Genomic DNA, 25,875 nt, shown 5'->3' with positions numbered 1-25,875 from the left:
ATTCGATTTTTACATAACAGCACAGGGACAAATTAGAAAGAAATTTAAATAGTTTCTTCTGCTTTCTTTTGGGAACAATTCTGCTAGTACAATGAAGCCAGGATTCTAACACACAGAGATGGGGAACACCACCATGAGACACAAAAGTGACTCCAGTTTTTGGGAGGACAGACAGTGAATGCAAAATAAAACAAAATATTTGTAACTAAGCAAAGAACTGATCTGAACCAATCAAGTGTTTCCATGCACCCAGGGAGTAACAAAAACCCCTCAATTTTGAGCTGAAAGGAAATAGTCCAGTGGTGGGTTGCAATTCTTTATTTCTGATTCATAGGTATATATTTCCATACAATGCTATTAGATATCTTTGTATTGCTCAATCTATAATTTAAGTCAGCATGGGTATTTTAACAAAAAATTTGCAACTGCTAATTTAGGTTTCATCTGAGCACTCTGATACACAGTAGAAAAAATCCATATATAAAAGCTTGTATCTGTGCAATTATACGTACTATACTTCTCTTTCAACAAATTATGGATTTAGTAATATTGTTATATTATTGTTAGTATAACATAGAATTGCCATAGCATTAAAAAACTTTTCAAAATATGTTAATAAGCAAGGACAACCACACTTTGATCCTGCAGTAATTTTTTAACTAACACATCAATGCCTCATTTTGTTTTAATGTGACATCTGGCTCAAACAAATTTCTTTTATCTCAGGCTGCCACCATTATTCTGCCCATAATAATCATATTAATTTGTAACTTTGCTGCTTAGTAATTCCACACAAAGCAAACAGAATTAAATTCAACTCTGAGCTGACATCCACAGCTGAAATCACAAATCTCTAAAACCCCCCTTAGGTCCCAAACAGCAAATGAAGATTTGTGCTGAACTTCTGCTTTACAGTGAACTTCTCTTCTAGTGGAAACTTCTCATCTATTGCATCACAAATCATGTGGCTTGTCCTAAGAGGCTTAAACTACAGTCTGCAAAAGATGCAACTTCATGCTACTAAATGCTTTTAATAGATTAGATCTTAATGAAGTTTAATTAGCATCTGGAAGTCAATACAAATATTAATCTGTACACAAAACATTATCCCCAATATACTAAGTGACAGCACTTTTATAAGGCAGACACAAGCCAGGATTCAAACATCTGAGAAAAGGTGGAAACTACCAGACCCCAGTCCAGGACAAGGTTACAGAGCAGCAACAATGGTCAGCAGGATTAGGCCCTTTCTCTGTGAAAATCTGGAGGAACTGACAGGAAGATGTGATACAGCAGACTACCAACTCAGACCGAGATACCAGCACAGAGCAACAGCTGCAGAGGGCACTTTCCATTTTCATGCTGGCCCATAAGAAAGCACTCTTTTGCCTTTCTGACAATTCTGTCCATCTTCATTACAGAAGCTGAAAAACTGTGCACACAATGTCAGACACTTGTCTCACTGCTGGCTTGCTACCTTGCAAACACCAGACAGAAACTGACAGAGTTGAAATGTGCAAACCACAGAACAAAAAGATTGAACTTGTGAATGAAGGACAGAATAGAACTTTCACTTCCAGTTTAGATAATGCTGAAAAAATGTAGGCTCATGCTTACTGCCTCTGCTTAAACTTTATGCCTCAAGAAATACTTCACTTGTTTTCTCTTTCATTGACCTAAATTGAAAGCAGGACTAGAGACAGACCATACTAAAAAGGTGCAACTTGAATTATGTCTAAAGATTTCTTCACAAAGTAAAGACACCAAGATGTGGCATACAAGTGTCACAAGAATCTTGTGAAAAAAAAAAAAAATATTTCAGAGAGTACGTAATAATAAAACTTCCATTAGGACTTCCCAAAAGGCAGACAAGTCAGAAGGTTTGGCAAGTGCATATGTGTATTCATTAGGATAAGAGAAAACATTTGTCATATTCTTGACTCTTATATTTTTAAAGCTGACAAACAGAAATCACTCAGTAATTAATTTGCACACTCCTGCAAAAGCATGATCTGAGAAACTGAATCTATCTCCCAGTAAGGATTAAGACTTACTGTAGTATCTTTTGGGCCAAACATGACAGTGGCAAACAAAAGATGCTTATGTTTTTTTCCTTTTTATGCTTTTACTTGTGTGTTCTGTGGCTCAGACCATAAATACCATTATAAGACTCATTTTTTAATCTAATAGAAACCCTTGGAGCAAGATTTTAACAAATATTCCTAATATATGACTCCCAGCTTTCAGCTCCTAGTAGGAAATAATATTTGATTCATAATCAGAGAATTAATAGCCTTTACAATTGGAGACAGGGTGTCACTTGAAGACTCGTAACTTTAAAAAAAAAGTGTTCTGGAAGAAACAGACTTAGAAAGCAGAAATAAAGTAATGTTCCAAGCATTGTAGAATATATGAAAGCAATTTACAGGATTAGCTGTTTCTAGAAAACTATGCCTAAAATAAATACACAAACTGAATGATTAAAGTAAAATTAATTTTAGCTACTCATTCATCCTCTGGAAGTCTAACAAGACTAATTATTGTTTTTTGGTATATCACACTTTTCTCTGACCAAATAAAAAAGTAATTTAATGAAGATGGAAAGACTTTTCAGACAGCAAGAAGCACAAATTCATAAAACCATGAATACTTTCAGTTGGAAGAGCCCTTAAGAATCATCTAGTGCCAGCCCTTTTGCCCTATGCAGGAACACCTTTCAGTAGAACATGCTGCCCAAAGCCTGATCTAACATGGCTTGTCAAATTCAATAAAGTCCTGCATAATTTCTAACATTATTTTTAAACAATAAAGTTGCTGCTGCTCTGTGACACAAGCAAACTAACACTAATTGTAATAATAGCTATCGCGTTCAGCTATGCATAAACATTAATATGCTGAAGACAAAAATAAAAAAATCCCCATCCTCATTGACCTACTCATGAGGCACACTGTTGGTAAAATGGTATCCTTTTAAACAGAAATGGCACACTCACATAGAAACTAACGCTAGATGATATAGCTTTCCTAATGAAAACGGCTCCTAAAAGCAACAAACATAACCAGGCCCCAAAATCCTGCTGTTTCCATGACAACAGGACTGGCCCTTTTGGTCTTCTTAAACTGCTGAATGACAGGAGAAACTTATAAACCAAACACAATTGACCAAATCATTTATTGTACAGTGTGGTTGTGATTGTCTGGGTAGTGAAATCCATGTGAACCCTCTTCTTCAAATGCCTGGCAACGATGCTTCTTATTTCACAGTCATGTCGATGCTATTTATTAAAGACAAAATGACAAAGAACAACAACAACAAAAGCATTAATGAGTGTTCTGAAAATACATGGCTAATTATTTCCCCAATCCTGAGCTCCTACAAACTGTTCAGTATCCTTATCTCTCATTTACTTCAATGCAGAAAATGTGAAATAACTTACACACATCCTATCTACATCTATGAAAGTATACACCTTAGTAAGTTCTGTTACTGCTTTATTGAAATTAACAACTACTTTTTCATCAATTCCAATCTGAAGTAAATCAGGTGGGGGAAGATCCACTGGTGCAATGACACAATGGTGTGGTATGAATGGGTACCCCAACAATTTTTCTAAGTGTACAGTTTAGCTGTTTAGCGCAAAACACATGTCATCAAACACTTCAGAAGTATTCTTCAGAGTAAGAATGTGTCTTCATAAATGCTGCCTCAAGATACAATCTTCCTTAAAGAATAGATAATTTCAAGTTTCCTCAATATTTAGGAAATGATACACAGCGGTTCTTCCACTATGAATTATTTCACAACATTTACTTTAATGTACTGAAGAAGTGCAAGGAGTTGAACAAAACAGAACACAAGAGAGCATGACAATAGACAAAAGCCTTTGGAACAGAATGAAAGAAACAGAAGCAAACTAAGTGCTGGGCAGACTCCAGAGGCATTTCAGCAGAAAGCATACAGAAAAAAAGTCTGTGTAAAGCTGTTGTTCTCAGAATGAAGGGATTTACTTAGAATGCTATTTCCTGAAGAAAATACACAAGAAATAAGATACATGATCACAGGAAAATTATTGCCCCTTCTGAATACAGATTCATGTTTATGCAGAGAAAATAAATGCCATGAATTAACATTAATTTGGCCTTAACTGTATTTATTTAACATAAATGTAAATTCTCTTCTCATATTGCTTTTTTGCTGCCCAGCTTGTATTTGAAGAAAAACAGGAAAGTTGTTCCAGCCACAAAAAGTCAAAATCATACAGTCTTTAACATGCAGTTTATTGTTGTTGTACTTTGAAAAATATTTCCTGTATTGATTCATTATAGAATAAAACAGTGTCTGAGTTAAAAAAAAGATGACATAAAATGTCAACCGGTTCAGGAATCAGGTTCTAACCTGTGTATGAGGTATGACAGTGTGATAGCTTACTATAGCAGTGTTTTATTTTGTAAAATGTAAAAATCAAACCTTAAATTTATTTATGCAACTTTTTGCTACATATACTCCTAATTATTTGCCCGTTTGTTAATACTCATGTTGCTGATGGAGCCTTTTGCTGAGGATTCAGGTTTCCTGTATGGTACTTCCCGTGCAGTGTGAGACAAGAGCGTGTTTCACACACCTGTGAGGTGGGCAGGCACAGCAAAGGGCTCCATCCCTCTCCCTGTGCACACTGAACAGGACACACAGCCCGCTGCAGCGGGTGGTTCTGCTGATGAGCTGCTCCAGCAATGAGCTGCCAGCACTGCCAGGACACCTGCACCTGCAAACCCTGATCCACAGCAAGAGCAGCAGTGCAGGGCTTTCCACTTGCACGGCTCAGTTATGGTGTCAGACAGGGCAACAGCACATCAGAGGAATGACATGTTCCCATTTCCAAGGGAACAAGTCCATCTTCAAAAGAGAAAGGCATAAAGATGCTAGAGATTTAATCCGGAAAACAATTATCAAAGAAGCTGAGAAGCAGTAAAGCAAAGAGAAGGCACGTGTTAGACTAAGGCCCAGAAATCAAAGTAAAATATAAGCCTTTTTAATCTTTGAATGAGAACAGCAAGTTTAAAATTGAGGATAATGCATGGAACCATCTTCACTGTGACCATGCTGCACTTTTTCTATTTCTAATATAATTTAACCTCAATATTCTTGGGCTAACAGTGATCTCTCTTTTTCTGATTGGAAATGGTTCCTAATGCAACACAAATACAACAAATCTTTGGTATATAACACATATATAAAGTACATAAAATATGAATATAATAAAGCTCCAATGATTTGCCTGCTTGTACATGTTGTTCCTGAACATTACCATAAAAGTACTTAGGACTCAAAGAAGCTTTAAGGAGTCTACCCAGCCTCAGTTCCTAGCAGCACAGTTGTAAAATAATGTTTAAATGTAATGACAGTATTAGGCATAAATTCTTACTCCTGCTCCACTGAAGCCATTTCTGGATCATTTGAGAGGCAGCTAGTTCTGGATACAAGGAAAAAGATAAGTAAACATTTTTCTGTGTTGATTTCTTTCTATTTTAAAATATGACATCAAATTTGGGGATGTAATAACTAACTGTGGTGAGTATTTTTGACAGCACAAACACACAAATGTTGTTGTTTTTAGGAATGTAGAGATTTTAGTGCCCACAACACACATTAGTTTGAGTAACAAATTTTTAAATTATTTCTTTAAGTTAGGAAAGGGAAATGCACTACAGTGCATACATACATCCAACAGTAACAATAACCAGTGATGCCTCATATGAATACTCCATTCCCCTTTCACTCTTACACTGCAGCCTCCACTATTTTAAATGAAGTAGCAAGAAAGCTTTCTCCCACAGAGTTCTCATTGTCACCTATACAATGCATTTGAAAATGTTTGAAGAGAAGGGATAGAAGTTGTATTTCAAGGCTGGGTAGGCCTTTTTGTTGAACAAAATAGTCAGGTGGTATCAGATAACTACTTATGTGAATTTATTGCTTCTGAGGCAGTGTTAAGAGCTAGAATAAAAGAAAGTGGCCAGTGTTTTAGTTATTTCTCTGTGGTTGTTTCAGAAACTAACCTCAGAAGAACTGAGGGAAATGTGTACTGCAAAAGAAGGAACTTTTAGAAAAAGTATAGCAAAGAAGAAGCTGTAAGCTGAAAATCCTCAAGTGCATAAGCAAAAGGAAGGTGACTGGAGAGAAACTTCAAAACTCAAAATCTTTAGTTATACAAACTGCAACGGACAATATTACATTAGAACCAGTGGCAGGTGATAATCTGATACTTTACATACATACAGACACAGATTCCTGCTCAGGAACTTTGTGTACAATACTCACAGGAGGAAAGTGCACTGTAAACTTTCTAAAGCTCTGCTCAGTGAGTGAAGCATTGTGCACTTTTTAAGGATTTCTTTGGTACTCTACACCATACTACCATATTATATCCAAGTCAAAGCACAGAATCACCATTTTTACGTATCTGATCATCACCTGCCACTAGTTTATTAAGTGACTATAGACAATATAATATTATGATTAAGTACTAATTCCCTGGCCTATCCAGCTAACACTGGAAAAACAGAAGAATTTATATACCTATCCTAACTGAGACAGCTAACCCTAATTTAGCAAACTGTAAAAAGGAACTGTAGAAAGAACTACTTCTTAAAAACTCTATGAATCATCTGACATAAAAGAGGAAGAGTAAAAAATGTTTAATGATCCATTTTAATGGAGTATGTGACTTCAGTCATTCCCATGACTAGGGAAATAATAATCAAAAAACAGCAAAAAAAAATTTATAGTGTAAGAGTATGATAATTTTTATTGAGACCCAGCAGTACAAAAGCAGTGAGAGGGGAAGTCAATTCACAAATGGGGCAACTTACACAGAAATTGAAACTACAAGCTGACTCTTGTACCAAACACAATGTACTACTGCATTCAAGCTACTCCTGTGAAACAATATAATGCCAGCATCCAGCTGAAAGCTATCTTACTTAGCTGTTTCTGAAGCTTCCCTCAGCTCCTCATCCAGTCTGCATGAGTAAAAGTTATTGATACAAAAAACAGAGAAGCAAGCAGAGCATAAGAGTGAAGCAGAGCAATAGCAGAGCAAAGAACAAATACAGTACATGCTTTTAAAATAGCCACCCAGAATGATTTAGAGCTAACTTTAAAAGTCTTCAGTTCAGCATGATACCATTTATCTCTGTGCTCAACCCACCTTAAATTTGTAAGTCCTTATTTAGCTCACTTGGAGGCAGAGAGAGAAGCAGCAGGGTCTGAAGCATGCCCAGTGGACAGAGCTGAAAGCATTCAGTTGCTCTATCAGATAATGTTAAACTAGCTGCAGCCTGGGCCAAGTCAAGGACGTTTACAGTTCAGTGGGTTTTATTTGCAAGGGAGGCTGATCTCAACAGCTTGAAGGGCAAAGTAAGATGCCAAATCATTGCAAGTCCTCTCTCATTCAGCTGTTGAGGTCGCCTGCAGGTGAAAGGCTGTCACACAGATTCACTCCATTATGAGCAGCAGCAGGGGCTAGAAAGCAAGTTTTACCTCATTCTTCTCTTAATACACTTATCTTCATCATACCTTACAAGATAAGAGTGGATGAAGGAAGAGAAAAGATGTACACGTTCATATGGTACAACAATCATATTTTATTGTGCTTCACTGAGAACTACCAAAAAAAACATATAACCCAAATTCTGGCATAACACTATGTACTTTCTAAAGGTGGGATTTTTCTTGACTATAGGTGGAAAGCTTATTCTTGGCAATGGAGCAATTATGAAGCCAAAAGATGAGTATTTTTCTATAGGAATCTCTTTGAATTTGCAGCAGAAGGGAAGCTATGTACTGAACTGCTCTTCTCCCTACAGTATGGGAATAGCCACTCACAGATGCCTTGAATGCACAGAGCCACTAAATCTTGTTATCACAACATCTTGAAATGTTTGATACAAGTGTCATTGTTGGGAAGGAAATACCCCACATGTCATTTTTCCAGTTCTGCCTTTTTCAGCAAAATCATGATCTCTCATCTGACTCCTGATGATGTGAAGTAGGCATTACCCTAAAACTCTTCAAGTACTAAAGTTTCTTTGGTACTTGGGTAAAGTTTCTTTGGTGATCATTTCACCTTTGGTCTGAGAGGTGAATGGACTTTTCGAACATTTTCAAGTTTACAGTGAAGAAAAAATGTGTGTAATGCAGATGTGTGCACTGACAAAATATAATTGTAAAACACAGCAAGGAAATAGAAACTCTCTGAGTATCACAGTAAAGTTTCTATTCAAGGGAACTATAAGAAACTAGAATGTTTACAGGACCCAGAAGAAAATTTGTTAGGGATGTTAGAATATTATAGACATCTCTCTGTCAGCTGACCAACAGCCTCTGCTCCACATTCTTATCATCACCCCACCTTTAAAGAAGCTAAAGTAGCAAACAAAGTTGAGTGAAAGTCTCTATGACTCCTGATTTTGCTACTGTAATTTATTGTTTTCACAACTGCTATTAGCAGACCTGAGTTTCCCACTTACTCCCTGGAATTGCACTACCAGCTTGACAAAGGAAATTGCTTCATGATTACTGTGAAATAGGTGTGAAACCTCCTGCCTGGGTCGAGGAGATCTGTGACAACTTCAAAAGCTGTCACTGACCAGTCAAAATGAAAATACAATCATACTTGCATATCTACTCTTCAAACTACCTTCTAGAACAGGCTGTTCAAAACCTGGGATATTTGCTGAAGAGAGCATTTTTTTTAAAAAAATAATTCCTGAACAGAACATCTTTTAATAATGACTATATGAAAACCATGATTTTTGGGGGTTTTTCTGAGTCATGCTTTCAGTCTTTGTATACCATTTTTTGTTGTTTTCAGGTCTGAAAAAAAGTCAGTTGCAATGCCAGTCAACTTCCTTACAATTTTTAACAGATATTTTCCTTTGGAAATGCCTGGATTTAAAAAACCTCTCCACATAAGCAGCAAAGAAACTGGTTTTCAGTGGTTGTGGATTTAACCATGAAAACTGACAAGTAAACCTATGGAATTTCACTGGTCTTCTACTGAATAGACTATCTTTTAATTAATGTTTCTGTTTAAAGCTCTGCATGAGTAGAACTTGAAAACACTTCCACTTAAATAGAGGTAATAGATATGAAAAAACACAGCATAGATGATACCTCAAAAAAGGCCAAACGATTTTCCCACTCCCCTAGAAGTAAATATTTATTGCATTTTGTGTTTCCATTACACAGTGGCCTCCTGTTTCTGAGTTTGACAGAGAAATATTTGTGCAACAACACATAATCCTGATGTTTTAAAGAACATCAGGAAAGTGCTTTCTGTATTCCATACAGTCTTTAACAGTATTATTAGTTTGTGGAAATAGTTTCCATTAGAACAAGTACATGCTACTGTACATCACTTACTTGACAATACTGTCTGGTATATGCACATATTCCATTGGAATCATCTCACGAAGCTCTGCCAACGTGTTGACATACTGTATCTTACTGCTGAACTTAGAGCTGAAACACAGAAAAAAGGTATTAATTGACCTTGCCCCACAAGCTTTTATGACATGCTAAAACCAAATGAAGAAATGTATTAAATGTATTTAAAAATCAAGCATTTGGATATTCATGTTTCAATTACAGACTCAGAGACTTAACTGTTAATGATTAATGACTCAAACAATCCACCTGCCACAGCTAAAAAGGAAGCAAGGTCTGTGAGGTGAGATAGCACTTCTTATCACACCAGTCATCTCTTACATAATGGCTCAGGTGAAAACTTCCCTCTGGGAAAGAACCAGGACTTTCACACAGAGCCTGAAGGTATTCATCCCTGAGTAACTGGTGGAACATAAATGACTCAGCTACCCAGATGCAAGAGGCACCTGTAGCATCTTAGAAGGCAAGGCACGTGAGTAATCCCACCTGAACTTGAGTCTCTACAAATGCAATGGATTCTGTGTTTTGTGGGCTTCCCCCACTCGATGAAGATAGTGACCATAACTTTGACAAGACTGGAATCACCAACAAGACCAGAAGAAGAGGACCAAGGAGACACCACCAGGATCATGGAGCAATGATACTTTTTCTACTTTGTCTGTCCGTACTTGTCATGCTCTTTCTTCTCTCCCCCACCCATTCTTTTTCTTTCTATCTCTGCCTCACATTTACTGCTAAACGAAAGTCTGTGCTATTGATTTCAGCATATGGCCTTGTTTGCACCTTAATTTGGATAGAGACATCTCTCTAATAATTATAATAGCCATATCTTAACACAGAGTTCACCTGATCATGAGCTGATATGAGAAATGATGATATTTTAAAAATCCAAAACTGTAGCCTAATCTTGTTCTGTAGCCAGGATTTTAAATAAGGTGGTTATAATTGCATGCAGTTCCCTTTTCCTTTTATCTGGGTTCTGAACAAAGAGTATTTTAAAGAACTGAATTCCCAGTACATACACAGACAGGTTTACGAAACCTTGCCTATGACTTCTAGACACTCAAATAAATCACTTTTCCCCCATTCACCTCGGGAAAGAGAAATTCAACTTCCAAAATCCCAACATGAGCTATAAAATGAGTGCTATTCAGTGAAAGAGTAATAGCCATGTATGATGATTTAGGGTGCTTATGTATTTTTAAAGACATAGAAAATCACTGGTATTTATTACATACCTTATAAAAGGTCGTGTCACAGCCAGAATTGTCCTGATAAACCATGAGGGATGAACAATTATAAATGATTTCAAATTCTTCCGTAATCTAAGTAAAAAAGCAATTGTTTCTTAGAAAAACAGAAAGAACACACAAAATATAAAGAAAGATCATATACAATAAACCCTGGCATACAGGTGAGTCACAGAAGTGTGATAAATACTAAAATAATGGCTGTGGATCAGACAGGCAAACATTACTTACCTTCGATCAATCATCTGATAACATTTTTTCAACCAACCCAAACCAGGCATCCTTCTTCTTGGTGTTGCTCCATTCAAGTAGACAATCATATAGTCTTCAGCTACCATCAGCTCTAAGGTACTGATTACATACCTGATAAAAGTACAGATGTCAGTAGGCATATACTGTACATTATCAGACTGAGCCCAAACTCAATCAGGCTATTAGGAACAAATGAAGGCAGATTTAGCACTTTATAACAATGCAGGCTTTTCTTTTCTTTTAAACAAAAGGAAACATTTAGCACTGATCACCATGGTACCTGTAGATACACAGCAGAAAATCACTTAGTATTTTGTGTCTTCAAAAATAGGTGGTTTCCTTATAAAAATAGAGTTTAATAGTGAATTTTCAAGTATCACTGGTGAATTTGCTTTTTTAAAAAAAGTAATTAAATCAGGAGATTTTGCAAGGGAGAACATGGCATCATGTGAAGTCCTAGGAACTTCTGAAATTAACTCTTGAGAAACTTCTATTCACTATTCTAATAACCAAGTTTGTTCAATACAATAATAAAAGGTGTCAGAATATACCTTTTGTTATACTTGTTGTTATCCTCACACTCCTGCTACGGAGTCTGTGACTGCAAAATACAAATACTTTGACACTCATCAACATGATTTCTGATGGACAGAGCACTCCAGGACACCACTTCATTTTGTGAGCAAAACACTCCCAACACTCATTATCAGACAGTGCTCTTGGGGCCAAATGCATCCTACCTAGAGGAGCACATTGCTCATTCAAACAAAATGATTTAAATTCTTGTTTGGGACTATCTATGCAGATGGTCCACTCAGAAGTCCCTACCTCGTTTGGGAGCTGATCCACACAGGCATTTTAAAATTGCTCTCTCTACTATCCAGCCTCAAGGCATGTTTATGTAAAAACTAGAATGCAGAACTGCAAGTCACACCTTAAAATCCTGAATGCCTGACTGCACTCACTACAAAAGGCAGCTCTATCCCCAAGCATAATGGCCCCTTTCACAGCTGTATGGGAATGCCTCACAGTCTAATCTGACCCTTACATACCTTAGGATGCATCTTTAAAAGAACTGTAGGAAATCGAGCTCTCACCAGAGAGTGGTATTTTACCTGGGCATAAAGTAGGCAGCCATTAACTGGAATAGTTCCATGCATTTGGTAAATCCCATCCAAAGCACTATTCCTTCAATGCATCCCTCTGCTCATTCTTACCTTGCTGTTGTGCATTGTCTGCTTTTGCCTGACATTTGTGAAGGGTTATGTCTAGCAGTGATATAGGAAAGCAAGGGATTGCATGGACATTCTGATGCATCAAGCTTCATTTAATAGCTACTTCAACAAGGCTACTATTTGACAGGTTATAAGATTAGCCCTTCTCATAGGGCAGAATGAGTACTAGTATCTAGTACTTTAAAGGCACTTAAACACTGAAACATACAGAAGTGCATAAGTACATATTAAAATACTACAAGCATGTCAGTTATGGAGCACAACAGTCTGAAAAATGTCTGTTTATTAACTCCAAAGGGATTGTACCTATTATGAATTAATTGGTTACACTAAGAAAAATCATGCATATTTCTCAGCAGAATGAGGAATCCTATTATGACAAAAAGGAATTTTTGCTAGTTTTTTATTCATATCTCACTAATCTCACTTTCACATATTTTCATTCAACAGCTCTTACACAATGTATGTTGAATTAGATAATTTGTCATTTTAAGGATGCCGAGCTCCCTTGCAAATCCTACCCAACTAATAATTTCTTATTATTTGGTAATAATGGCAATTTCTTCATTCAAAAAGATGCAAAGAAATTTCCTCATTGACTAGAACAACTGAATCACTCAGAAAGCAAAGTTGATGGTTTTGTTTTCAAAGTGTAGTTTTTCAAATTGAGACTATTCTAAAAGATTTTAATCTATAGACTGGCTTTTATTTGACTTTCAAGCAGCCACAAATTAAACAGTAGACTTTTAGTGTGGTTCCACAAAAATTATCTACAAAAACTGCTGTAAAAGCTGTTCCAAGCATTTTCACCTGAATTCAATCCTTCAAAGACAATTTTACAGAACTAATCAATATCAAAAATAGGAAGAAGATAATTGGAAATGTGAAAGGAATACAGATGGGAAAGGAGCAATTGAGGATAGTTGTCAATCAGAAACTACAGGTAGCTTACATGCTACCAGAAATATGCTGTATAAAAAAAGTGGTTTGCAGGTCTCTCCAGATCCCTATATAATTCAATAATAAGGAATTACCAAATATTTTAAAACATTGGTTACTGTATATTTAGTAAACTGTTGCCGTAAACTGTTTAGTAAACTCCCTCTATTTCTATTTTTGTGCAATTAACAGACCTAGAACAAAAAAACTAGGTGAACTTACTCCTTTTTCTTGTTCTCCTAGAGACAGCCAACTACCTACAAGCCTTAAAACAAGCTGCAAGCCAATGTGAACTCACATTTATATTACTACTCCACAAAAAGTGCCTTAAGAAACTGCCTTCAGCAATATCCTTAAGCCATGAGGAAAAGGCTCTTAAGGCCTTCTCTGCAGACTATATTTATATTTATATTTATATTTATATTTATATTTATATTTATATTTATATTTATATTTATATTTATATTTATATTTATATTTACAAGGGTCTTGGGTAAAGAACAACTACTGAATGTCAGTCATGGTTACAGTCAGCCTTATTCCTTACTTATCAAGATAAAACCACTGTAGTAATTCCTTCCTCTCTTCTAAAACACTGGGCAGTGTGTTTATCAGTTACTGTAGATGACACTGAGTTCCTAGAGGCTCTACCAAGCAAATTATATGTGGTTGTTCTGACCAGAAACTAAACCAGACACTAAAACACGATTTTCACACATATAGACACTGTTAAAGGTACTGGCTGCCAATAATTACATCTTCTCAGACTGGAATATTAAGGAGACCTGGGTCTGTGCTCTCAGTAAGCTGCAAATGGTAAAGGCCAGGTGTCCTGCTGGTTTTAGAAATTACTTACTGTGTTTTAGCACAGAAAACATTGGAATGATTGATTTTTTAACAGCTGTAAATGGAAGTTGCTGAAGGCACTTCAGGAGAGTGTTGTCTTCAAAATTTTGGGCTGCCAAACCAATCGTTATTAGGAATAATTTTCCTGTGATAGATTTGGGGTTATGTGGCCAAATTTGTGTCTGGCCCAACTGGCTCCTGCCACTTCTAGCTGAATCAGAAGCAAATGGAGTCAGGAAACACAGTGAGAACTGCTTGTGTCTGCAACTGCCACTTTTACTGTTTTTAAAAAACAAGTGTCAAAAAAGCCCTGTAACTCCTAAACCCAAAACAGCCTATATTAAAAATACATTCAGGGATACATCATGATAATATATAATAAACAATGAACAGTGCTCTGCAAGTCCTGGAAATCATTACTGAAATAGTGCAAAGACTTTAACCCCCAACAATTTCTTGACATTTAGGGAGACACTAACAGTCAGATTTGGTCCTGACAAATAAATACCCCTTAATTTGGGAAGGTGAGTAGGTAAAGCATACTAAAATAATACTCCACTGAGCAGTTTATCTAAAACTGCTATTTTCCTTGTCACTCCCCTTACAACGAGTAAAATCACATCTAAAGGAAAGACACTACATAATTTTGAGTACTAACTCAGAAGACTCTGCCACATTGCTCACTTATCACTCACAGGAAAAGATTTTCCATGACATAGTTGTAATCAGTTCGACTGCTGTCTGGCAAGAAGCACGCTGCAAACACAATGATAGCATTCAGACCATCACCATAGTATCCTGTGGAAAAAAAACGAAAACACATTTTATCTTTGTCAAAGGCTTTTAACAGGATGAATTTTTTAAAAAATCTCAAGGTCCTGTAATAAAGCTACTATGTCTACTGCTGAAGCAAACCAAAATGCTTCATATCAGAGGTTTGAAAATGTATGAGCTATCATGAAGTGATAAGGAAGTTGGGTAGTCAGCTAAGCTGAATCCTCAAAAAGCACACATAGCACAACTACTAGTAAACTTTTTATAGTGACCAGCAAAAAAGCCTTCTAAGGCTTCTACTTCTGGTTCACTGCAGCTCTATGGCAATCATGTACTGAATCCTCACCTCAGACTGAGGAATAAGGGGCAAAAGAAAATACCCTACATTTGTTGTCCTGCATTGTCTCTGTTTCACAAAGTCTTGCAGTCCAATCTCAGTTGGCCTGTGCAGCTCCAATGGCTTTGGAACATTACATTTATGACTGCACTATCCCTTAAAAGCTCCTGGGGATCCAGGAGTTAAATCCTTTGCTGCAAATTTTGTACAAATTACTTTTTAACCTTGGATACTTCAGTTGTCCAGTACTGGCATTCTCTGGGCTGCATCACTGCCTAATGACAGCTGTTAATCTTCAAAGCTGTAGCAGAACCATTCCAGGGCCCAGCACAGTTTGCTTATTATTCAAAAGAAAACGTTTCTTTTTCATGATGGATTCATGTTGGTTAATCTTCTCCATAACCTTTTGCAGCTGCTATGGATTTTCTGTATTTATCACTAATAATGAATACAAAATACTCCCACACTTCAGTTAAAAGTTTTGCTTAAAGGATACATGCAATTAGGAGGGAATTTATAAAGATGCTGTAGGAATGGTTGCAGGTAGATATAGATAGCACTAGACAGAAGAGAGATAAACTCAGAGAACACTCAAAAATCTTTTGAGTCTAGAAAAAACTGACATTGAGGGAGAGATGATAATATTTTATAATATTCCTCTGAGGAACATTAAAAATTAAAGGATAATACTAACACTTATGCAGTCTTTCCAAAGGGACACTTTAAGACTTTTACAATGCTTTCTGAATATTAGAGAGCTATATCCAAGCCTAACTAAAGTGCTTACAGAACTCCAGTCCTGTTTTCAGCACATATTATTATTCAGCTAGATTATTTGGAATTGTGTTGGTTTTGGCTGGCAGAGAGTTAATTTTCTTCACAGTGGCAAGTATGGGGCTGTAGTTTTGATTTGCACTGAAATCAGATGGTTGATAATACAGAGATGTTTTTGTTACTGCTGCAGTGTTCACAAAGCACCAAGGCCTTTTCTGCTTTTCCTGCTGCCCCCACCATGCAGTAGGCTGAGGATGCACAAGAAATTGGAAGGGGAAGAGGACACTGTCAAGACAGCTGACCCCAGCTGACCACAGGGACATTCCAGACCATATGGCATCCTGCTCAGGAGGGGAAGAAGGACGAAGTAAGAGGGGGACATTTGGAGTGATGGCCTTTATCTTCTCGAGTCACTGTTTTGTGTGATGAGGACCTGGTCTCCTGCAGATGGCAGAACCTGCCTGTCCATGGGAAGTAGTGAATTAGTTTCTTGTTTTGCTTTGCTTCTGTGCATTATGCTTTGCATTATGCATTAAACTGTCCTTGTATCAACCCAAGGCTTTACTCACTCTTCTGATTCACCATGTGGGAGTGAGTGACTGACTGTGTGGGGCTTGGCTGCCAGCTAGATTTGAACAACAACAGGAAAAAAACAGTATTTCTTTCCCTCTCAGGTTTATAAACTAAGGAAATAGGGAGGACATTTCCTTCCTTCCATTAATTTAATAAAACTTCAAAAGACTAAAATAAAGCAATCTGTCCAGCTGGCACAGGAATTTGGCAGTAAGCGTACATTATGGCAGGTGCATCCACTAAATTATACAGCACAGTTTGCAGTTCAAGGAAAGGAAAACAATTATGTGCAGATGCTAACTAACAACACAAAGAAGAAAAATCCACAGATAAATCTAAGTCACTTTTTCTCACACATACTTGAAGGGAAGGAATGTTCACCCTAGGGACAAGTATATTTTAATTCATCACTAAAAGCCAGTAAAAGCCCATTGCCCAAAATCTCAACCTTAGCAATGAAAAAGACCACTAAGAAATTTCTCCATCAGAGTATGTTGAAGAAAATCTCAAACTTACACTGACAAATTTACTCTCCCCTTTCCTATTTTGTAGCTACCACCTAAATTCTGCACTTGCTGTTATCTGTCATTTGCTAGGGAGGAAAGCTCAGTAGTTCTTTGAATCATCAAGAAATGCTTGACTTGACTTCCTATTGACTAATTTTAGCCAGAACCTATCATTATTCCTGAGACTAAAGAAAAGACTCCTGGCCCTCTGAACACTCCACGGAAAGGAACTTCAAAGAATGGGCCTTGCTGCCATAATGTAGAATTGTTTGAGCTGTCCAAAGTTTTCCGCAGTAGATGCAACAAAGTGATTTTGTTTCCTTGTCTTCAATCTGCTACTTCATAAACACAGGATAGAATCCAGGCCATAGTTTACTTCGATTTGCCTAGGTATCAGGAAAAACTTCCAGTTTAGGCAGAGGCAGGCTGAAACCTATTGTTACATTTTAACACTGTTTTTTTAACCATGACTAATGCTATTGACAAACACCCTTTCAAAAGTAAAGAAAACTAAATGCTCTTTATCTTACATTTGAGTGATCTAACAAAACATCAGACATGTAAAATTTCAATTCCAATTATTTCATGCTGAGAGTGGAGCTGAATTACCTCTCCCATTAAACACTGAATTTACACAAAAGCTGATAATCATAAACTTCGACATTTAGTAGGAAAGATACAAGTTTTTACCACAAATGCATATTGACTAGTTTAAAGCATACAAAAATATATAAAAATATAAAAAATACATTAATAAGCAACAACAGCAATGCCCAAAAATATTTTGTGTTTGTTTCCTAAATTAAACCATCTGGGTGTGTTTGCTAAACCGCATCTGAGGTGTCATCACATTCATAAATCTTTGATGGTAGTGTTGTAGTGAAAAAATGCTTGGAGGCCTAAACATCTTTATTAATTCTGGTCAAACTTTATGCACATTGGCCACCATGAATACATGTAGGTGAGCATTTAGCTGATTTTACAGTAAAAATTAACTATAATTTATTTATGGAATTTTACCAGATAGAGGCTCAACTCTGAAAATATTCTAACTTTAATATTTTAGTATCTTGAACTGATGCTGCAGATCAACAATACTGTGAAAAAAGCATTCTCATATAAATTCATAAATCTTACCTCTGAGATGCTATGTTGCCTGCCTCAGTTTTTGAAGGGATAAAACAACTCATCTTAACCTAATACCTTCCTTAATAGCCAAGATAGCAAAGAGTGCCCCCCAAAAGTACAGAATCCAAAGATAAGCTGAACCTGAGACACCAAGGGAAAGGTGCTTGGAAAGCCTTGTTTTATTTTCTTCCTTCAACTATAGTAATGCTTACCCATTAGAATTAATTTCTATAGACAAGTAACACTGAAGCTATAAATTCTCTGAGGAAGCTGGGAAGCAGATGAGCAAATGAGAATACATAGCAAGCACATGGGGCTATTTTCCTACTTCAAATGTTTTTTCTTTGATATGTTATTTGATGCCAAATTATATAAAAAAATCCCATAAACCAGGTCCTGATGAAAAGCTGCTGACAACTATAAATGGCAGAAAAATAGCATAAGGCAAGTAGCCAGATGAATGTAAGACCCAGGGAAAACCATCTTTTTTTCTTTTGCCACTCTACTTGTTTAGATCTGTGCAACCACATGCATCATTCAGCAAATCACAGAGGATTATACTTCCTCACACAAAAGATTTTATCAAAACTCACCAAATAATGTTTTCAAAATTTTATTTTGCTGTAGATAAGAAGCTTTTTGACTTCCTCAAGACAGTTTTTCCCTACAGTGACCAGACTGTTCTTGACACATTTATGTCAGTATGATGCTTCCAAAATGGCTTTGAATTTAGAATTCTTATTAGTCACTGCCACATAGAATTGAAAACCTGGGTGATCTCAGCCAAGGCTGAAAAATAAATTCTCTCTCCCCTTGTCAGTATGATAACAGAACAAAAATTAAAATAAATCATGATCAATAAAGCATGAAATTTTTACATCAATTTAAAAAAATGCCTACAGCTGCTCCTACCTCCATGTGAAATGACCTTTTTGTATGGTTCAATCACTTTCATGTCAATTCTCTGTTCTTGTTCTCCAATAACCACTGTTCTCCACAACCTGTTGTCCTCTCGCTCCTCTTCAGCAGTGTACTCTGGAATCGATTCAGACTCCTCCTGGGAAGCATCCTTAGCAGCAGCCTGCTCTTCTGGAAAGTAGAACTGTACATATTACCTCTTCCTGTTAAAGCTTTAAATAACTTTTCTGCTACATACAGTTGAGATTTATGACTGAAATGAATTGCATTTTTACATGGTATAAATAAGAGCAGAATGTCAGTAAGTAAACAAGAACATTTTCTTAAGACATTTCATTATTATGAACATGAAAAGAACAACAGCAATTATCACTATCCAGAACACCATCAAAGGATTTTTGAATCCAATTGGTAACACTGAGCAGCTGCTCACTGGAGTTACTGCATGACAGGCCTTCTAAAATTCATGCTGAAGGTATGAGAACTATGTTAACCCTGCTGCCAAATAAAAGGGAGCTTAGCAGTACTTCATGTCTAGAGAGGAATTACCAGACAGATACAGCTCCCCAACTTTATCCCAGTTTGTCTCCAATCTCTACATCCACTACCAGCAAATGTGAAGTACACTCATCTTGGTGTGGTTCAGTCATGCTGACTCCTCATATAAACACAGCAGTTACCTCCCCCTAGGACTGTCTGAGGTTAAATACCAGTGCTCTCCTGCTTTGAAGTATAGAGTCAGTCTGACCTGTTCCATGACCACCCTAGAGAGAACATGGAAATGTAGTCTGCAGACACAATGACCACAAAAAATTAACTGTATAGCTGACAAGTGACCATAAAGTCTCTCTGCTGAATACTCTTAGTGTCAAAAACACTGGGAAATGATTAATAAAATCTACATTTCCATTGTACATTGATGGGATTGCTCTTAACAATAAATTTAACAACATTCCAGTTTTTTTTAATTTAATGGCTATTCACAGAGAAACTGACATAAAAAGTAATTATGTCCACAGTTGGAATTATTTAACTCTCCTTTTTAGTTATTGTTACAATATACTGTGTTTTCCATGGGGGGAAAATTCCCTCTCTTGTACTATTCTTGCTCAAGCACTCTTGCCTTGTGTTCTGTGTATGTATTATTAATTTAACTTCATAGTAAAGATCCATAGTAAATTTTACACATAACACATATGACTGGCTCTGCAGTCATAAGAGCAGAATTTGAATTGCAAATCAGTGAGGTAACAGTAAACAATGACACATAATGAGGTACATAATGACATACAGTGTGTACATAAAAAGTTGCAGGCATCCTATTTGAAAATACTAAGGAGATTTGTGAGAATTAAGAATAAAAAAGAAGCAATTTTAATTGACAAGAACTAAAGAACACAATGTTTCATAGGTGCCCTCAAACCTTTCTATGTTTTGGGTTATCCACAGATGTGCCTCTGATTAATGCTTCTTCTTGAACTACTGAGTATAAATCAAAGTACATGATCCTCAAAACACACTAGTTTATCATAAGAATTAAATAAGTTATCTGTGAAATCAGGAATATGATAGTATACTGCATGTATACCACATAAATCTACATAGAAGCTACAGGCTCCTACATACATATACATGTACTAACTATTAAACTGAATTCTCCGTTAAATCCTACCAACAACTTCACCAAATCTGTTACAAACACCAAGTTTCTCTAACTCCACCAAAAAAAGCTTCTAAAAAAGATAGGTTGAGCACATACTTACTGCTGCACTGGGACTAACAAAGTCTGAATTTCTACTGCTACCTGTCTTGTATTTTCTGTCCTTAATACAAAATATTAGGGAATCATATTGGCAGAAGGTGCCCCCCCCGAAATAGACTCTCATGTGCAATGAAATCTGAATCTATAAATAAGTCTCTGCTTTACCTGCCTAATAGAATCTCGAAAGAAAGGAGGAATATTTCACCTCTTTCCTCACTGTCTAACCAGCCAATGAGTTAAAAACATACTCAAATAAAATTGCATTAATGGTGGAAACAGGGATGGAAAAGCAAGACATATATACACGTGCACCTCTAGTGTGACCATGAAGCCTTCTTTCCTTAAAAACTCCAAATAAAGTGAGTTTGAGGAGATCTAAGGTTGGAAAAAAGGACAGACTGAACAAAAAGTGACTTCTTTCCAAGTATAATATTTCAAATTGGTTTAACAGCTGCTGCTCAACAGATTATATACAAAGGAGCTGAAGAATATATTCACACCTTTCTCAGGGCACAATGTTCATGATGTTTAACAATAGCATTCAGCTTTGAAATACCACGTATTCTGTGACACTGGGAATAAGCTTATAAAATGCATAACCCCACTACCCCCAAATCTGGATGTTAATGCAATTGTCTATGTTGTCAGTTTTGCCAAGGTACTGTTGGTAGCAATATGAAAATTACATGTGTACAGCCCAGTTACGCAAACTTCAACATTGCAGGGCAGCCCATTCCTGTAATTGTCTCCACAGGATACAATTATGCAGCTCAGGTACTTTTAGAATAGATGGGAATTATCAACACAGGGTATGAAGACTGTCTGGTTAGCTGAGTCCTTGTGAAGCAGAAACATGACTGAGGCACAGAAGTGCAGCTGGCAGAACAAACTTTAATAAAAAGAGGCTGGACTACATACCTGGCTGACCAATGCTGAAAATGTATTTGATTTTTTTTTGGTTGGTGAAACTTAAGACAATGAAAAATTACTAAGACTCTAATAAATTTTACATTGAAATTGGATACATTAATTATTTTTTTAATAGAAATGGTACTAGATTGCCTATTCCTGGTGAAGTAGCTCTCCTTTACTGCCTGGAGTGTTGATTTTTGCAGAGAAAGATGCACCAGTATGAAATTCAGAAAGGAAATAAATATCAGCAGAAAAAAACAATAGCCACTCTTACTTTATAAATAGTGCTGATTTGAGAGCAGGCCTTCCCTGATACTCATATATGTTTTCAGAAATGCAATTTTTATGTCATATAAAGCAATAATCATAAAAAGCTCATTTCAGAAACTAGCATGGTTTGCGCAAAACTGATGATCAACCAATCTCTGAACAATTCAGGTGCTGGTTCAAGACAAGTACTTTATTATTTCTGCACTCATCTTATCTTTTATGCATATTGCAGTTGTGATGATGATTCTTCATCATTCTTTTGAAAAAATGGGTTTCAGTATTACTTGTAATACAGAGTCATTTTTCAGTGATGAGGTAGAGCCCTGAACCATGGGTGAAGCCTTGGTTTTCTCAGATGTCTTTTGTAGCACAAAGGGACCTTCAATAGCCTGATCATGACAAAAGTCACTGATCTTTCTAGTCTCAGCAGCTATGTTTTTCTCAGTATTTACTTTTCTGGGTTTGGCAGCAGTTAGGAACATTGAACTGTGGGAAATTGCTGGTAACATCAGTGTGTGTACCAGCTAATAGCAGAGTACAGAAGTACAAAGATAACAAAGGCTATTTACAATGCAAATAAGACATTCTGCACTAGTTCTTAGGACTACAATCTCAGTTATCAGATTAACATTACATATAGACAACCTCTTTTTTTGCTGGCTTATCTTGATAAGATGTTGATTTTTTTTTGTCTTTTCTACTCTTTCATGGCTCATCTCAGCAGAAGACATTTTTACTATTAGCTATCTAAAATAAAACTACACAACTGTATAAATGTCACCAAAATCAGAAGGATCCTGAGCTCTTCACATAAGAAAATGGGAAAAATATTCTAGCTTTAAGAACTGAATGAATCATCACATTCAGGAAGCAGAAAAAAAAAACCACTGAGAGGAAATACCTGCCATCAACACAACTGCTACCAAAATCACTGGAGTTTAATTTAATTACTTGAGGGCTTAAAAGAAACATCTGTTCTACTGCAGACTAGAGACTTCTCTCACATGGTAGTCACAACAGTCTAAGCAGGTGAGTCCGTGTGTGTGTTAGTTTTAACTTTCAGTATAAAATCTTCTAACTATCAAGTAACTCATCACCACACTCTGCACCAACCCATAAGGAAATCAGCCTCCTCATGAGAGGTAACATTAGAGATGCTCATGCATGATTGAGTACACAGTAATGCCTCTTTGGCAATACTACTTAAAATAATGCAACTATTCTTGTACGCTTCAGCAAACTCACTAGCATTAGGGAAAGCAAACGCATGGGAAAATTCAGCTTAAACCAATCCATGTTTAAAGTTTTTTTCTGCTCTCAGCTGTAAAACGTTCACACTTATTCTCCCCTCAAATAGCTAGTGATCTGTTTGTATTTACATCAGCATCAGTTCTTACATATTTACATTTTATGAGGTACTAGCAAGGAACAGGGAACACCCTATCTTGAACACCATGAAACTATGCAAATGAGTAAAACTTCTACATCATCTCTAGAAAAGAAAATCATTAATACATGAAGGAAGAGTGAAGTATCCATTGCACTCTTCAGTGTGCACCTATATTGTACAGCTAGCCTTTCTGAGAAAGGACACTAAAATTTGCAGAACAAGGAATTTTGTTGTTCCACCACCTGAGCCAGCTTTATCACGCCATCCACACACCTTCCATATCTCAGCTTTCCAATCATGGGAATAAAAAGCAGACCTTTCTTCCTAACAAAAGGCCTCTCAGCATATTGTGTCTATCTCACTTATATATTGCAAAATCTCTGGTGCAGCCAACATATTTTGCACAAAGTTATATTCCTAGATATGATGGACCTAACTGTAATCTAGCTAGAGCTGCAATAAGCTGCAAGAATGCTGCAGTTAGCTACAGTATTCTCTACAGCAACAGTCAGCTGCTCTCTCCTTCTCAAACAATTGTTGTCAGACTAAGTACTGGACAAAGACAGGACTGAGAATTTCATTCTCCCTAGGTAGCTGCTCTTACTTTATGAATTCAGTTGTACTATTTCTTTCTACACACTGAATAAATAGAAGGATAGTACTTTATACAGGAGAAATAAAGGTTAAAAAATAGCAGACAGTAAAAAAACCTGAGTGTCTAGTATTAACTCTCAAATGCTTTAACCATAGTGATAATCTGAAAGACATGGAACTGAGCATGTAAGTAGTAAAAAAGAAACAGAAATGAACTCTACATTTGCAATCTAAAATATTACCTTGCCCAGTGTATTCAAAAGAGTCTGCTTCATCAGGAGTGTCAAGGTCATCTACATTAATGTCAATTTCATCGGGTGTATCCAAATTATCATCAGATAATATAGACCCTTCACTCTGGTCCAATGAGAGATTGATGTTTGGAGCAGTGAGCTTTATCCTTCTGGGCTGGGAACCATTAAGATCAAGAGAATTGGGAGGTTCTGAATAAAAGGAGAAAAAAAAAGAAAAAATAACTTTATCTACTCCACATACAATTAATTTCCCAGGTACTCAAAAACCTTTAAATACACTGAGACAGATCAATTCCAGTAATGTCATGACATTCAGGACCATCTAACACAAAATGCAAATTTTGGCATTGATGTTTAATGAAATGGAACAAAAATCTACAGGAACAGCAAATGTAGCTCACACAAAAATCAGGTTTTCATGCACTGACCCACAATATTTAAGAATTTAAAGAGCAAATACAGATTAATTTGAGTTATGAATCAAGACACTGCTGACTCCTGGAAAATTCGTAGGTGTTAAAAGCCATTGTAAATATTTATTTTCTTATGCACTTAGTCTTGATTTGCAAATACTTACATCTTTAGCTTTAACTATAAAATATCCTACTCAATACAATAAAAAATAAAAATCATGAGGCTCTTAATCAGTCTTAAACAGAAGTTGTATTCAACAAGACGAGTGCTAGATAAACCTTTGCTCCTTGCCTCTGCCTTGTATGGCACATTTCAGGTTGTTCTGTCTAACTCAGTACACTTAGACAGAAGTCAATTACAAAATTAATAATACAGACTACTAAAACTTTACAAGGACTAAACAGGTGACAACAATGCCCAAGAGAAAATGTTACACTGTAATTATAATTTCTCAAGTGAGGAAGAAAATTGACTAAATAAAGCGAACTCCAGGCTTTTTTCTTTTCAACACTGAACTGATTCTTTACCAGCACAGAAATATCATTCTCACTGCATAATTAAAGGCCACAGGAATAAGATGCAATTAAGAAAATGAGAAGAGCTTCTCTCACCAGGTCTCATCTCCGCAGAACTGGGGCTTAGCACACCCTCATCTAAGGGGATGTCCATTCCCACATCCTCTTGTACCAACCTGAGAGGTAAATACAAAGATCTTAACGAGATGTACAGCTCATGATCTTACACAGAACTGAAATTTCCTCCAACACAGGCAGTTCAAAACCTGATTACAAAACTGATGTTGCAAACAGCAGTATTTCTCATTTTACACAAATGAAGTTGGTCTTTGGTTATCCAGTAAACTGGAGACATCACTGCAAGAGCTGCAGCTACTCTTTGTAAAACAGTATATTTGTGACTGTATATAAAGTTACTTTAAAGCAAAAATGAGAAGGTTTTCCCTTTTTTGGTATCATTTGTATTTGGAGCAATTCTGATCCAAACCAGTAACACTGATGCAGGTGATGTGTCACACTGAAAGAGTTCAGAAAGTAAAAAAGTGAGAACCAAAATTGCATCACAAGGACTAAATTGTTGCAAATATCTTACTTGGACTTCATTTTTAGGAAGACACTAAGAAATTACATTTAACATACATACATATGTACATACATACGCACATACATACCTACACACATCAGGCAAGGAAAAGGAACTAAGTGGTGAAAATAGCAACAAAGAGTTAAATGTTTAAAGCAAGTTGGCTTTTTTTTGTGTTGTGTTTTTTTGACTTTTGGTTGT

General features: G+C 36.4%; 1 protein-coding gene across 5 annotated transcripts in view; it reads right to left on the bottom strand.

Annotated features, from left to right (window-relative positions):
* Window positions 1-300: 300 nt before the first annotated feature.
* PRUNE2 (prune homolog 2 with BCH domain) overlaps window positions 301-25,875 on the bottom strand; it is a 125,995-nt gene continuing 100,420 nt past the window's right edge. The window contains exons 10-20 of one of the 5 annotated variants that reach the window (XM_079331175.1): window positions 25,188-25,267; window positions 24,151-24,351; window positions 18,975-19,151; window positions 14,666-14,768; window positions 10,930-11,061; window positions 10,687-10,773; window positions 9,425-9,523; window positions 7,541-7,576; window positions 6,982-7,020; window positions 5,424-5,471; window positions 301-3,275 (exon numbers count right to left, since the gene is read on the bottom strand). In XM_079331175.1, coding sequence (XP_079187301.1) covers window positions 3,254-3,275; window positions 5,424-5,471; window positions 6,982-7,020; window positions 7,541-7,576; window positions 9,425-9,523; window positions 10,687-10,773; window positions 10,930-11,061; window positions 14,666-14,768; window positions 18,975-19,151; window positions 24,151-24,351; window positions 25,188-25,267 — 1,024 coding nt within the window. In that variant the 3' untranslated portion in view covers window positions 301-3,253. The remainder of the gene's footprint in view (window positions 3,276-5,423; window positions 5,472-6,981; window positions 7,021-7,540; window positions 7,577-9,424; window positions 9,524-10,686; window positions 10,774-10,929; window positions 11,062-14,665; window positions 14,769-18,974; window positions 19,152-24,150; window positions 24,352-25,187; window positions 25,268-25,875) is intronic. The other 4 variants (XM_079331171.1, XM_079331173.1, XM_079331172.1 and 1 more) reach the window with 4 other exon arrangements.

The sequence above is a fragment of the Erithacus rubecula genome (assembly GCF_903797595.1).
Source record: "Erithacus rubecula genome assembly, contig: SUPER_Z_unloc_2, whole genome shotgun sequence".
In the NCBI taxonomy this organism is placed as follows: domain Eukaryota; kingdom Metazoa; phylum Chordata; class Aves; order Passeriformes; family Muscicapidae; genus Erithacus; species Erithacus rubecula.
Note: the sequence above shows the minus strand (reverse complement) of the source record. Positions and strands in the feature narration are given on the sequence as shown.